The 15,454-nt window shown below is 36.3% G+C and overlaps 2 protein-coding genes across 4 annotated transcripts; both read left to right on the top strand.

The window, feature by feature from the left end:
• The first annotated feature begins 776 nt into the window (after positions 1–776).
• gpatch11 (G patch domain containing 11) lies at positions 777–4,147 on the top strand. The gene is made up of 8 exons (XM_037783030.1): positions 777–942; positions 1,061–1,287; positions 1,376–1,417; positions 2,737–2,857; positions 2,969–3,059; positions 3,211–3,336; positions 3,573–3,654; positions 3,743–4,147. The coding sequence occupies exons 1-8, from the start codon at positions 893–895 to the stop codon at positions 3,796–3,798; spliced, it is 795 nt and encodes a 264-aa protein (XP_037638958.1). The 5' UTR covers positions 777–892; the 3' UTR covers positions 3,799–4,147.
• Positions 4,148–5,602: 1,455 nt separating this feature from the next.
• On the top strand, positions 5,603–14,551 carry LOC119495376 (interferon-induced, double-stranded RNA-activated protein kinase-like). 3 transcript variants are annotated; one of them, XM_037781758.1, is made up of 19 exons: positions 5,603–5,878; positions 7,096–7,222; positions 7,334–7,485; positions 7,567–7,690; positions 7,869–7,942; positions 8,021–8,170; positions 8,293–8,425; positions 9,378–9,439; positions 9,525–9,615; positions 10,316–10,347; positions 10,440–10,482; positions 10,569–10,648; positions 10,796–10,915; positions 11,058–11,192; positions 11,270–11,486; positions 11,865–12,008; positions 12,126–12,224; positions 12,933–12,995; positions 13,339–14,551. In XM_037781758.1, exons 1-19 carry the CDS (start codon positions 5,784–5,786, stop codon positions 13,474–13,476), a joined length of 2,079 nt encoding a protein of 692 aa, XP_037637686.1. In that variant the 5' UTR covers positions 5,603–5,783; the 3' UTR covers positions 13,477–14,551. The 3 variants fall into 3 exon arrangements, with proteins under 3 accessions (XP_037637686.1, XP_037637685.1, XP_037637687.1); XM_037781757.1 differs by having other exon boundaries at positions 5,605–5,878; positions 12,123–12,224; XM_037781759.1 differs by lacking the exons at positions 7,334–7,485; positions 7,567–7,690 and having other exon boundaries at positions 5,606–5,878; positions 12,123–12,224.
• Positions 14,552–15,454: the final 903 nt, after the last annotated feature.

Raw genomic sequence — 15,454 nt, 5'->3', positions numbered from 1 at the left:
CTCTCTCTCCCTCTGATACCTGATTGTTTGCACTCCAGCAATATTTGCACTATCTGTATATATCATGTTTATTTTTGTTTAAAGCTTATTTTGTATATTGTATATTCTTAAAATTTCAATTTTTTTAATTCTATTTTATTCTAACGTTTTTATCTATTTTGTTATTATACTGTTTGACTTGCACCAACATAACCAAAGCAAATTCCTAGTGTAAATCTCTTACACCTGGCAATAAACACAATTCTGATTCTGATTCTGATTCTGATTATATAATATATATATATATATATGTATATATAATATATATACATATATATATATAATATTATATATTATATTAATAGTAATCATTATAATTATCATAATTAATATAATTCTGTATATAATACATAATATAATTATATATATAATATAATATATAATATATATTTATTATATATATATATAATAAAATATAAATTATAATATAATAATATAATATATATTTTATATAATATTATATATTATATTAATAGTAATCATTATAATTATCATAATTAATATAATTCTGTATATAATACATAATATAATTATATATATATAATATAATATATAATATATATTTATTATATATATATAATAAAATATAAATTATAATATAATAATATAATATATATTTTATATAATATTATATAATGATTACTATTAATCATATTATAATTAAAATAAATCTTCTGAGTTATTTGTCCAAAAAAAGTGCCAGAACTGTATACTTGTTGCGTACCTTGTAGCTACTCGGAATGTATATGTGAACGAACCAAAACATCAGTGAAGAAAATACAAATGCACAACCGGATTGTTTATTAATTGTAGCTGTTTCTTTTCTACATTTCTCCTCTTTTAACCGGCCATAATGTCTGATGAGGAAGAGGACTACATGTCGGATGCATTTCTCACTCAAATGTGAGCGTTTCCTGTCTACTGTTTGTGTTAAACTCTGCTACATGACATGCTTTACAGTCAGTCTACAGTCGAGCTCTCATAATAGCTGTCACTTTTCTATTGTTCTTGTGTCTGTCAGACAAGATGTGAAGCCAGGTGTCAGCATGGTGAGGCGGGTGAAAGAGGCGATGAAGAAGGAGACCAAGCAGAAGGAGACGAACATAAAGAACCGTCAGAAGACCTACAAGGAGCAGGAGAAGGAGAGCAGAGAAGCAGCTCTGCAGAACTCACTCTGCAGGGAGAACAAGGGCTTTGCACTTCTGCAGAAAATGGGTTACAAAGCTGGTGAAGGGTTAGGGAAGAAAGGCACGTTTTTTTTTTATTTATTCAATTATCTTATTATTTTTTTTGCATTTTTTTTGTGTATTAATGTTAATCTCTGTTATCACTTCAGGAGCTGGGAGGGTTGATCCAATTCCTATGAATATCAAAACTGGTAGGCAATACTTTTTTTTTTTTAATTGATTTGGTTAAAAACTAGGGCTGTCAATCGATTGAAAATATTTATGTATTTAATCCCATGATTGTGCATAATTAATCATGATTAATCGCAAATTAAATACACACTTTTTTCTGTTCAAAATGTACCTTAAAGGGAGATTTGTCAAGTATTAAATACTCTTTTCAAATATGCTTGATTTATGCCAGGGGTCAGCAACCTGCGGCTCTGGGGCCACATGTGACTCTTTTGCTCCTCTCCAGTGGCTCCCTGTGGACTTTTTTTTTTAATTAGTGGAAATTACTGTTTTTTTGTTTACATTTTCATTTTTATTTATCATTGTTGTAGGTCTAATGTATGACGGAGTATTAGGGCCACATTGTGGAAAATAAAATATATGTGAGATTTCGAGAATAAAGTCATAATATTACGAGAAAAAAAGTTGGAATATTGTAAAAAAATAAAGTCAGAAGTTTAAGAGAAAAAAGTCGTAGTATTATGAAAATAAAGTCATAATATTAGTATATATTTGTATAGTAATTTTAAAAGTTATTTTCTTTTTTTCTCGTAAAGTTATGACTTTATTCTCGTTATATTACGACTTTTTTTCTCGTAAAGTTGTGACTTTATCCTCGAAATCTCAGATTTGTTTTTCCCTCAATGTGGCCCCTACCTCACTGATAGCTCCAGACAGATTTTTTTTTTTTGCTTAAAATGGCTCTTTTGATAGTAAAGGTTGCCGACCCCTGCTCTATGCAAATGTATGTATATATTTAAAACTGCAGCCCAACAGGCAACAACAGCTTTCAGTGTGTCAGTGTGCTGACTTGACTATGACTTGCCCCAAACTGCACGTGATTATCATAAAGTGGGCATGTCTGTAAAGGGGAGACTCGTGGGTACCCATAGAACCCATTTCCATTCACATATCTTGAGGTCAGAGGTCAAGGGACCCCTTTGAAAATGACAGTTTTTTCTCCCCAAAATTTAGTGTGGAGCATTATTTAGCCTCCTTTTCGACAAGCTAGTATGACATGGTATATACGTATATATATATATATATATATACTTGGTAACAATGGATTCCTTAGGTTTCATAGTTTCATATGATATCAGTATTTTAGTGTAGCTTTAAAACTGAGCCCGCTAGAACCTAAAAATCTCCAGTTGCATTAATGCGTTAAAGAAATTAGTGGCGTAAAAAATTTGCGTTAACGCGATATTATCATGTTGACTTTGACAGCCCTAGTTAAAACAGGTGCAATCCAACTGATGGCTTTCAGTGTTTATGTAATTTTCTTTATTTGCTAAATCAGACCGAGGTGGCATTGGAATGGAAGAGGTGAAGAAAAGAAAAGCCGAGGAGGAACTTGAACATTATCGTCAGAAAACACGAGCCAAACAACAGAATGAGACCAAGTCTCTGGAAGATTTTAGGTGAAGTTTGCAGCTGTCTATGAGATGTACTGCGCCTGGAAATGTTGTCCCCCTCCTATAATACAAATGTTTCGTAGTCTGTGTGTGTAATGATGTGCTTTTTCATTCCAGGTCAAGAGTAAGGACTGAGAGAGAGGAGCGAAAGATTGAAGGAGATCTCAGGAGGAGTCAGCGAGCCTGTGAGCAGCTTGACAGTCAGAAGGTTTGGAGGAATTATGGCTATAGCACAGGCTTATCAATACATCACAGTTCTAATGCTGTTTTTGCAGATCTCTATTCAGTCTTTAAGCACTGAGAAAATTACCATGTGGGGTTTTCTGTGTGTGAATCCTGTGGCTGAACTGTCTTTTCAGGGCATCACTGTCCCCAGGGAAGACTGGTACTATCCTAAAGCAGAGACTGATGATGAGGAAGATGGTCCCAAAGAGGATGAGGATGAGGAGGAGGAGGAAGAGGAAGAGGAGATTGACGAATTAACTGTTAGTATTTAGTTTACCTTGTTTATTCAGTGATATAATGTGTAATCCTAATGATGTGGTAATATGTCATCTTTTTGGTAAGAAGACTTGTTGCCAACATGGCAACATAGGACATACTGGTTCATTCTGACAGTTCATAATACACAGTTATTATACTGGCATACGGTGCAATAAATGCAAGTGGTGATTAATCCAGAGTAAAATCAATAAATTTGACATGTGTCTCTCTGTTACAGTCCTTTGACAAACTGCAAATTTTGACATCCTATTTGAGAGGAGTCCATTTTTACTGCATATGGTGTGGGACAACCTATAATGGTAAGAGTGGTGACAACATGGCTGTAGTTCTATTGTTGTTTTTAGTGCCTTTGCTGATATACATATATCTTTTTTATATGTTTTACAGATGAAGAGGACTTGTGCTCCAACTGTCCCGGGGATACAGCAGCAGATCACGAATGAACTTGATAAAAATAATAATCCCACTAGTTCCCAGGGAAAAAGCAGATACAAATGTTTGACCCTGGAAACATTATATGTGTAATTGACAGCAGTTTACAAAAGGGGAAACAGGCTCATCACACTTGGCTCTGATGAGCAGTTGAGGCAATTAGGTGAACAGAAGTGGAGGAATATTTATTTATAATCCCAATTTGAATCTGTTGTCCGTCTTGAATTTTTCTTTACATTTAGAAATCCTGTGGTAAATTTAGGATACCTTTTAATGTTTATATTTTGAAAAGATTTTTTTTAGACATGTTTCAAGAGCAATTGCATACCTGTGTTTTCATTAAACGTTTTAAGAATTATACCTTGTTATCTCATCTATTGTTTTATTTGAGCTACTTATAATACAATGAATTACTTTGGGTTTGGTTTACTTTAACAAAATGTAAAAAGTCATTATACTTCCTAACGCTCCAGTCTGATTTGCCATTTTGTGTGTATGTGATCCTCAGTTGTGAGTTTATATGGGTCTTAAAATTATTATTATTTTATTTTAATATCCTCTGGTGTCACCGCAGGATTTCAATATATGTTGGATATTCTGTAAGTGATAAGGATACCAGTAAATGCACTACGGTTGCCTTTTTGCTTGTTTGAAAAAGCTCTATAACATTACCTTAATGTTACCTAAAATTATAGTTATAGTTATAGTAGAGTTTACTTAATTTAAATGTCTCTGAAGCGCTGAAACACGATACAAGGGTTTTGTATCATTTCATTTCATTTCATTTCAAAATTTATTTCGACCATGTAGAATACACAAAAAAAATTAAATAAAGAAAAAGAGAGTGATCATACAAACAAGTGGACAGTCAGAAACAAGTAGTATTTACATACAATGAAAAGCATAAAAAAAAAATTGTCAACACTTGATGCCTTGATTTACATATTTGAAAAGGAGTGAGAAGAAGTTTAAACTTATTTAATCCCACCCCTTCTCCATAAATCAATTATTAATTATTAACCAGCTTCTTTATTGAGCCATACATATACTCTAATTAAATTTTCCTCAATTTGTCTAACTATAATTATTATTATTTATAATTATTCTAACTATAATTATTATCTTTAATCTGTTTCATACAGAAATATAATATTATTATAATCATTTTCTAGGATAAATCGACGTAAACTACTTGCTGGACAGAAAGTCTCTTCAACGATTTAAAAAAAAATTAGCACGAACAACTACAGCTCCCATGAGTCTTAGCAGTAGGCGCGGTACCAAAGCTTCTTGGGAACTGTAGTTGTTAACAAAATAAGCGTTTTTTTGTCGAGGTGAAGAACAGGGAGGCACATGTTTTATGGAAGCTACACACATTTCAATAAGACACAAAACAAACAAACGTTACCATCTGTCTATATATACCATATATATATATATATATATATATATATGATATCATACATATATGATATCATATATATATATGATATCATATATACTGGATATATATATTATCTATATATATATATATATGTATATATACATATATATGATACATACTGTATATATAATCTATATAGAATATATATACAGTATGTATCATATATATGTATATATACATATATATGGATAATATATATGTATATATATGTATATATATACATATATATATATCTATATATATGTCAGCACATCCACTATGATTAACACTTTTATTGTTACAATGTATCCAGTGTGATAGCTTCCACTTGGTTCATGTTTGCTCAACCAGTTCTGATATTTCCGACAGCACTTGAAGGCGCCATGTTGTGTGACGTTTACGGAGAAAACGAAACTTACTGTTGGTGAAGGCTGCATATGAAACTGAGCAGCAGACGGACGAAGAAGACGTGGAAGTTAACATGAAAACGAGAAAGATATAACGTTAGTTAGTACTCTGAGCTACTTAGTGCTGGTAATCTGAGGAGACGTTCAGGCTGCTGAGTGATGTGTAATGGCTGTAGCTAGACTGAACGAGAATGCTCAGAGAGAGAGGTGGGATCTGAAGTATGAGGACGTTGGATTTGTTGGCCCTGATCACTTGAGAACGTGAGTTGCATCAATTCTCTGGTGGTTTTTACGACCTGCAAAAAGTCATGAATGTAGGATTAGAAGAGATCTGGGACCACCGTTTTATTAAGACATACTCTTGTTGAATGGGAGGATTGTAATGTTTTTTTGGAAATGGGTGTGTTCTATATGTTGCCTGCTGTTACCACATTTAAACCACACATGCAATTAATTTAACATTTAGTTAACAGTGTAATACCTTCAACAATGAGTTCAGATTGTTTTCTGCATATATTGAAAACTCCTGTGGGAAAAAAGCATGGGTGTTAATATTCTTTAAAGATGCAATGTATAACATCTAGTCACATGGTCCAAACAGCTGCATTATACCTCTATTACTGGGTCCATACAATCTCAATTTACAGCAACAGTCATAATACTAACTAACTTGGACGAATTTAGCATATTATATTAGCATGTATTATTTTTTATTTTTTTAAAATGTATTATTATATAAGCATATATTATTTATATATTTTTTTAAATATATTTTTATATTAGCATATTTTATTTTTTTCTAAATGTGTTATTATTTTAGCATATATTATTTTTATTTTTAATTTAGCATATTATATTAGCTTATTATATTTATAATATTTTATTGTTCAACACAGGCCCGTTCGGTAGAATATGACAGTAGAATAGAAATCATTTCGTTTTACTTTTTACTGGCGTCCGGTAGTCGTTTTCTGTCCAAAATAGCGGGAGCGTAGCTCTACTGCTGGACGCTGATGTTGCAATGCAACGACCGACTGACTTTCACTTCTTAGCAATATACATTGTTTGATTGAGAGGCGACTCTTTGTTTTAAATAACGATGGCGTCTCCTGAACAGGTTAGCGTAGATGCTGCAATAGCATCAGTTATATCAGAACTGAAGAGTATTTCCTCATTGAAAGAAGAGCAAAGAACGGCATTGAAAGATTTTCTCGATAGAAAAGATGTTTTCGCTCTTCTCTCGACTGGCCTCGGCAATAGTTTGATTGACAGATGGTTCATCCAATCACCTGCCAAGTTGTTTTTTGAAAGTGCCTTCCCTTTTCCAAACACTTTTCAGATGGTTCTGTGTAACAAACCATCTGGCGGGTCAGGTTACTACCCGCCACTAGGCGACTACTTTGTCGGGAGAAAAACGTGCGACAACTCCAGGAGACCTTGATCTTGCCTGTTTAACAAGTTTTATAATTTATCCTCAGATTTACCGTCAGAGTAGTCCTGAATGGTAAGGTGTATCCTGATGGTGTCGGGGCGAACAAGAAAGAAGCCAAACAGAACGCAGCCCTAAATGCCCTGAAAGGCTTGTTGGACGAACCAATTCACCCTGTAAGATTATTATACCTCTTTATTGACTTACTGCATGTGTGCATTTTTGTATTCAAAGTATAGAAGACCAATTCACAGGATAAATATGTACATTTGTTATTATCTTGACAGACAAAAAATACAGCAGAAGCTCCGACTGCACCAGTTCATCAGACAAGTATCACTCAAGCCAACTATACATGTTGGCTCAATGAATATGGTCATAAGAACAGGTTGATTACAAGGGCTGTGGAGTCAACACAACCGGGACCATATGCTATTCCGTAAGCCTCCTAACCGCACCCAAATTCTTAACTATTTTGTCATGATTTAAATGCATTAAATAAAAGTTTTTATGATATTAGATGCTGTAGGTTCGTGGTTGGTGAGAAGGAGTATCCAGCTGCCACTGGGAAAACAAGGAAGGAAGCTAAGGAGGAGGCAGCCAAGCTTGTATATCATGAGATATGTGGTAGTAAAACTACAGAGGTATGTAGTAATAATATACACTAGTTTCTCCTGGCTTAATGAAAGTCCTAGAGAAGTGCAGAGGGAAGAAAGGAATTGACTTGCTTGTCATTGACTGTAATGTAGATTTTTTAAAATGTTACACAAGCCGCACTCCAATCAGTGAATCAACACAAAGTCATATTTGTTTGTGTTCAAGACTGGAGAGGAGAAATACAGCGCAGCATCAAGTCAACAAGGAGAGGGATTGAAGCAAAATGTGTCGGACATCTGGTGAGCACAAACAATGGCGACGCATTGTTCCTGTTTGGTTATGAGAGGTTTTAATTATTTTGTGATTTATCTTTACAGTGAGGCGACAAAGAGCTTGAGTGTGATAACAAAAGACGAAGGTTTTATAGAGACAAATTTCATTGGAATCATCGACCACTACTGTAACAAAAAAAAACTCTCCAATGACTACATCTTGGTGGATAGAAGCGGTCCATCTCATATCCCTCAGTGAGTATGACTGAACCTCTATAACCTGCATAGACGCCACAGACACTGAATTAAAACTCTTGATAGATATGAGAGAGACATTTTAATACAATGATCTAAATATTTCTTCCCTGCTTACACAGTTTCTCCTACAAATTAGTGATCAACAAGAAGGACTACCCTGTGGGTGAGGGTAAGAGCATCAAGGAAGCCAAACAAAATGCAGCTCAGCTGGCCTGGTCTGCTCTTCAAGAACAGACAGACTGGGACAGCAAGGTATTTCATATTTTCTGTTAAATTTGGTCTGGTAAAGGGACAACTCACAAGCTTTACAGCAGGTTTTGAATGAGTCCTCAATTATATTATTTAAAGCATGCATTACAGTCACTACCCACATTGTCAATTGTAAATGTCATTTTGCGTGTCACTTTTTCCATGTACCTGCCACTCTGTTATAAATCTGTATGTAGCAGCGTCCCCATCTCTATACCAGTGATTCCCAAAGTACCGTAAGGGTGAGCCATGGGTGCTGCAAGATGTATTTCCATTTTTTTATTGTACATTTTTTATAATGTTTCACCACATAAACAATTTAAGGGCCTTTCACACAGCGCTGCGCCCATGCTAGGGTTGTGTAATTAATCGAATTTCAATTACGATTTTGGCTTCTAACGATTATGAAAAGATGAAAATCAAAATAAAACAATTTTTGTGCGGCATTCCGTTTCACAATGACGCTCTCGTTTGTCTTGCATTATAAATCCAGCGGCCGCTGCTGAGCTTAATTGTAATTAACTGTAAACTTATACCTCATATTCATGGACATACTTTATCGCCTTTATACAATCCCTGCATATAAAGGAGTCACGTATTAAATGTATTAGTTATTTGCTTTTATCTTATTGTGGCAGTCATGTCTGAAATGCCCCGCATGCATATTGGGCACCCAGTACAAAAATTCTGAGGTGCTTCACGCACACTATGTCATTTTTGGCACGCGCACCCTCGCGCCGGGGACACTACCTGAGCCGGCCATGAACAAACTGAATGGGTGGCGTGGTTTTAAAATTACAGATTATTATTTTGAACATCTGTGTTTTAACATCATAAAATATCACATTAATGTCATTCCAATGATTATAACTCCAATGTTACACCCCAATGCCCGTTAACATCAGTCACTAGAAAACATGGTACTAATAGCTGAACACTTTCTTTGTGCTTTCAGGTATCTTTCAGGTCAGCTGTGTCTGATGATGCACCAGCCTTGCTGTCAGCGCCACCAACACTGTGAGACACCGACTGAGGAGCATAACAGATGGTAAAGTTTCATGTTGAGCATATTCGACTAAAGTGTCTCATTTTATTCTCCAAGGGATTCCCGTGATGCAAAATCTGAAAGGGTGCCAACGACTACAAGTGACTCAGTTGTTTTCAAGAATTCGTCACCTCCTCCTGAGGAACAGGTCTGTTACTTCCTATGTAATCCTGTTAACAGAGTGCTACAGGGATGGTGTATTTTTGTAGACCAACCTGGATGTTAGAACAAAAAAGGATTTTTCCATTGGGTTTTGGATTATTGCAGAAAATAAGCTCTGTGGCAAACAAACGTTTATGATATTTACAGGCTTTGTTCCGTAAAATAATCTTCACAAATGAACACCACTTTTATGATTTTTTAAGAGTGAATTGGCAGAAGTAAAAAGCTAACATTAGGCTATAAACGAACTACACCACGGTCACATGAGTGCGAGTATACACAACGAGGTCGTAGCGGCGGACGAGTCGGCGTGATGACGTTTAGTAGTTTCATTTAGCCACTTGTTAGCAACCGCCCTTTTAAAGACACATAAAGGCTTTAAAAGTCACAAGTGGGATATTTACGGACATATTCTATATCGTAGAACAAAACGTTAAAATCTCTTAAGCTTGTGTTAACCACAGACCTTATTTCAGTCAAAAACCCACTGACTTCGAGACGAGGGAACCACAAGTGCTAACATGTTTACTCTCATTTCTGCAGCACTATACTGTTAGTCTAGTTCGCATCACAACATTGCAGTCTGAGAAGTAAAGGAGGACGTCTTTAGGACCTTATATAATGGATTTTGAATGCATGTATGCTTAAATATAATTGTCTATATTTTTCGACTTCCCATTACAAAGATTCAAAGTCCTGATGCGAAGCCCAAAATAAGGTAAGCTATAGTTTGAAACCGACTGTAAAGCTCCAGTACATCATACTGTATTTCACCTGACGTTATTGCTGATTGTAATTTTTCTTGTCTAGAATTGCAGCAAATTTCAAGAATGCCCACAGAAACAGCAAAGAGGTAAAGTAAGAAGATATTGATCATGCTAGTTTATCCTGTTTGTTTTTTGTTTAACATTTGAATCTCTATATCATTTGTTCTTTAAGGATATGATGCCCAATTTCAATGGCAAGAATCCAGGAAATAGTCCTAGAAAGAAAACAACAGCCCAGCCAGAGATCTCAAGGTATGGAAAATGAAAACATTGAACTACAATATTAGCAGGATTTTTAGCTCTGCTGTGGCCTTTTATTTGTGTTTTGTGTATTAATGTACAATCAGAATGACATTTTTATATTCATAAAACTTCATGTTCTTGTGTTAATCTCAACAGGTTTACATCTGAATTTGACTCCATAGTGTGCCTCGGCAAAGGAGCCTTTGGTCGTGTTTATAAGGCACAACAAAAACTGTTGAAGAAGAATTATGCTGTTAAGGTTGTCCGCTGCAAAGAGTAAGTCAAGAATGAAAGGTGTTTCATTTTCTTTCCTTTTTTTTAAAAGAGCACCGTATAGTTTATTTTTAAATCGGTTACAGATGCGGTGCAAAATAAGTTGAGAGTTTCATTATCAGAGCCGTGTTCTTGTTCTCTTTAGGATCAAAAAAGCTCTACGAGAGGTCAGGGCATTATCAGACCTCCATGACAGCAATATTGTTCGATACTACACGTGTTGGTTGGAGGATTCAGGATACCAATGGGACAACGCAGATGATGGTGGCAGCAGTTCACAGTAAGTTACATCCTCTTACTATTTCACTAAACATGAAGGTATGTCATGTCTGAGTTTCTCTATTCCTACTTTTCTAGGTCTTCTATCGAGTCATCGATGAAGTACCTCTATATTCAGATGGAGCTGTGTGACACCAAGACACTCAGAGTTTGGATAGACGAGAAGAATACTCAGAACGTGAAGAAATCTCTGCGAGACTCCAAGAGGAGAGATGAAAGTCTAACTATTGCTCAGCAAATGGTCAGCGCGGTGGAGTACATTCACTCCAAGATGCTCATCCACAGAGACCTGAAGGTGAGACGAAGTGAATAAAATCATTTATTACACGGTTTTGTTGAGCACTCGATTCTGATTGGTCAATCATGGCGTTCTACGGTCTGTTATTTATTTATAGCAGACTGTTGCTATGTATAACAGACCGTTGCTATGAGCGCAGTTCTGATGTCGGACTCTGGCAGATGGTTTTTGTGTCAAATTATTGATTTCTTAAGTAAGTAGCCGTGTAATAAGCAGGATAATGTACAGCTAGTGGGTCATTGTTGTGAAATAAACCCCTGTCTGTCGGGGTTTATTTCACAACAGTGACCCACTAGCTGTACATTATTGCTTCCTTATTATATCACGTCAGTCATGAAGCTACATGTTTTTTTTTTATTTCTTTCCCGCGGTTAGCCTGCCAACATCATGTTTGGTCAAGATGGGGAAGTGAAGATCGGAGACTTTGGTCTGGTCACTGATGAGAACGATGACGATGCCGAGAACCTGGTGGAGAGAACGGTGTACAAAGGAACCCCATCGTACATGGCTCCTGAACAAGTGAGATGGTCTATGCTGACATTAACTTTAGATATTGTGGTGATTTTAACCACTAGTGGTGCTGTAGATCTATAACGTGCCTTTTGATAACATTGTGCTCTTGTTTTATGACAGAAAAACCGGCTCACTTATGACCGAAAAGTGGACATATTTGCTTTGGGGTTGATATATTTTGAACTCCTTTGGAACCTCTTTACTGGTCAAGAAAGGAAAGTGGTGAGTTGAGTCCAAAATCAATTCAAGTCAATACAGAGTGCTGCAGGAATGAGTCCTAAAACACGGAAATTGGTTAGCATTTTAGCACTTGCAGTTCCCTCATCTGGAAGTCAATGGGTTTTTAGTTTGATGCTTGAAATAAAGTCTGTGGGTAACACAAGCTGAAGAGATTTTAACGTTTTGATCTACGATATAAAATACGTCACTAAATATCCCACACAGCTTTTACGTGTCTTAAAAAAAGCGGTTGCTTACGAGTGGCTAAATGAGACTACTAACCGTCATCATCATGCCGACTCGTCCGTTAGCTTTTTACTTCTGGTGATTACATTCACACTTCAAAAATTATAAAAGTGGGGTTCATTTGTGAAGATTATCTTGTTGAACGAAACTTGTAGGTTAGGCATCATTTATGTTTGCCACAGGGCTTATTTTCTGCAATAATCCGAAACCTAATGGAAAAATCGCATTGGCAAGGCTGGGCAATGCTAACTTCCTGGTTGGCCAAAAAAAATATGTCATCCCTGGAGCCCTCTATTAACTGTTAACTAAATATAATTTAGCCGTCATTCATTTTATTATTCACACCTGAGCTTTTCCTACTGCTGTGTCATGTCAAAACGCCATCTGTGAAAAAAGGCCTATTATCAATTTGTATCATGCCAATAACATGTTCTTCCTTTTCTTTTCTCACTGCATGATTTCCAGATTTGGGATGATGCCAGAAACCTGAGATTTCCTGAAGGATTTACACACAATTTTCCCCAAGAGGTAAACCAGCATTCTCTCTTTTGCTTGACAAATGAAACCGTATTTTTGTCATTTGTGATGGCAGTTAGTGAGGCTGAGGTATAGGGGTTTGCACTGTTACAACGGTTCATCTGGGAAGCCTCAGGGGAGCTTAAACAGGACTGTTGATGTGTGTATGTATAACATAACAAAAATGTTAAATATCAAGAAGGACAGATGAATGTTTGGGATGTACTTTGTTAGGTTGCCCAAGTAAAGTCAACTTGAGGGAAAGACAATTACGTGGAGCATCAAAGACACTGGTAGCATTCGTTAATATCATGGAGATCACATAGCTGCTCTTTCTGTTGTTGTTGTGTTGCAGAACCAAATCATTAAGTCAATGCTGTGTGCGAAGCCAGAAGACCGACCTGAAGCAAGTAAAATAAAGACGGAGTTGGAGGAGCGCACTCGTACACTTACAATGCTTAAAGACATGCAACGCTACAGCAAGACTGTCTGATTATTACAAGGAAAAACTCAAACAGGCAAAAGCATCGGTCATCACAATCATCAGTATTTGTTCAGCATTATTACACGGCTGTGTTGAACACTCGATTCTGATTGGTTAATCACGGCGTTCTGCGGTCTGTAATTTCTTGATAACAGACCGTTGCTATGTATAACAGACCGTTGCTATGGGCGCAGCTCTGATGTCGGACTCTGGAGGACCGTTTTTGTGTCAAAATATTGATTTCTTCAGTAAGTAGCCGTGTAATAAGCGGGATAATGTACACCTAGCAGGTCATTGTTGTGAAAGAATCCCCTTCCTGTCGTGGATTCTTTCACCACAATGACCCGCTGTACATTATGTTTGGTTGCTGAAGGCAGTGTCTCTTTTAATAACTGTTTTCATGAACTGATGTGACAAAGTGTATCATAATTATGTATTATTGATGGAAAAAGGCACATAACCTTGTGCATTTTTATAGAGAATTGCGTCATGTGTCTAATCGGGTTTTGTTTACATTTTAGATTTTGTTCAAACTCTATGCTATTTGAGACCAAAAATATTTTTGCTGAATTTTGAGAATTGCATATTTGTTTTGTCCCCAAACATTTTGTCATTTTCACACCATAGAAAAGGCTCATTTTTAGGGTTCAATATCTTCAGAAATATAACTCCTAGAGCCATGAAATTTGGTAGGGGCACAGACAAAACAGTGTACACCAGATCCAAATGATTGAAAGGCAAAAGCAGAGGTCATATTATTGTCTTATTACTGGCCCTTGAAAATGGGAAAAAATTTGCAAATTGCAACCGTGGCTTTTCATACTTTGCCATATATTGAATTCTGTTTATGTTAAAGCCCCTGAAATTTGGTATAACATCAATCAAACACTGTATTTTTAGCTGGAAGTATGGAAAGGTCCACATGTATACTTTGTGGGACTGCCTGGGCCCCAAAACCACAGATTTTGCTTTTTTTCTAATTTTCAAGGGCCAGTAATGGAAAATATGACATCTGCTAGTGCCTTTCAATCATTTAGATCTTATGTACCCGGTTTTGTCTGTGCCCTTACCAAATTTCATGGCTCTAGGTATTATACAGCTCTGGAAAAAATTAAGAGACCACTTCAAAATTATCAGGGTTTTTTTATATTCTATAAACTACTGACAACATTTCTCCCAAATTTCAAATTAAAAAATATTGTCATTTAGAGAATTTATTTGCAGAAAATGAGAACTGGTCAAAATAACAAAAAAGATGCAGTGTTTTCAGATCTGGAATAATGCAAAGAAAACAAGTTCATATTAATTTTTAAACAACAAAATACTAATGTTTTAACTTAGGAAGAGTTCGGAAATCAATATTTGGTGGAATAACCTTGATTTACAATCACAGCTTTCATGCATCTTGGCATGCTCTCCACCAGTCTTTCACATTGCTGTTGGGTGACTTTATGCCACTCCTCAGCTGGGCTTTGTTCGAGGGCTTGTGACCATCCATCTTCCTCTTGATCACATTCCAAGGGTTTTCAATGGGATTCAGGTCTGGAGATTGGGCTAGCCATGACCGGGTCCTGATCTGGGGGTCCTTCATCCACACCTTCACTGATCTGGCTGTGTGGCATGGAGCATTGTCCTGCTGGAAAAAACACTCCTCAGAGTTGGGGAACATTGTCAGAGCACCAAAGAAGCAAAGAAGAGCCAGGCTGAGGTTTGCAAAAGACCATAAGGATTGGACCATAGAGGACTGGAGTAAGGTCATCTTCTCTGATGAGTCCAATTTTCAGCTTTGCCCAACACCTGGTCGTCTAATGGTTAGACGGAGACCTGGAGAGGCCTACAAGCCTCAGTGTCTCGCACCTACTGTGAAATTTGGTGGAGGATCGGTGATGATCTGGGGGTGCTTCAGCAAGGCTGGAATCGGGAAGATTTGTCTTTGTGAAGGATGCATGAATCAAGCCAAAGTACAAAGTTGTCCTGGAAGAAAACT

The sequence above is a fragment of the Sebastes umbrosus genome, chromosome 10, assembly GCF_015220745.1.
Source record: "Sebastes umbrosus isolate fSebUmb1 chromosome 10, fSebUmb1.pri, whole genome shotgun sequence".
Classification (NCBI taxonomy): Eukaryota; Metazoa; Chordata; class Actinopteri; order Perciformes; family Sebastidae; genus Sebastes; species Sebastes umbrosus.
The sequence above is the reverse complement of the archived record's forward strand: the minus strand, read 5'-3'. Positions and strand labels throughout refer to the sequence as shown.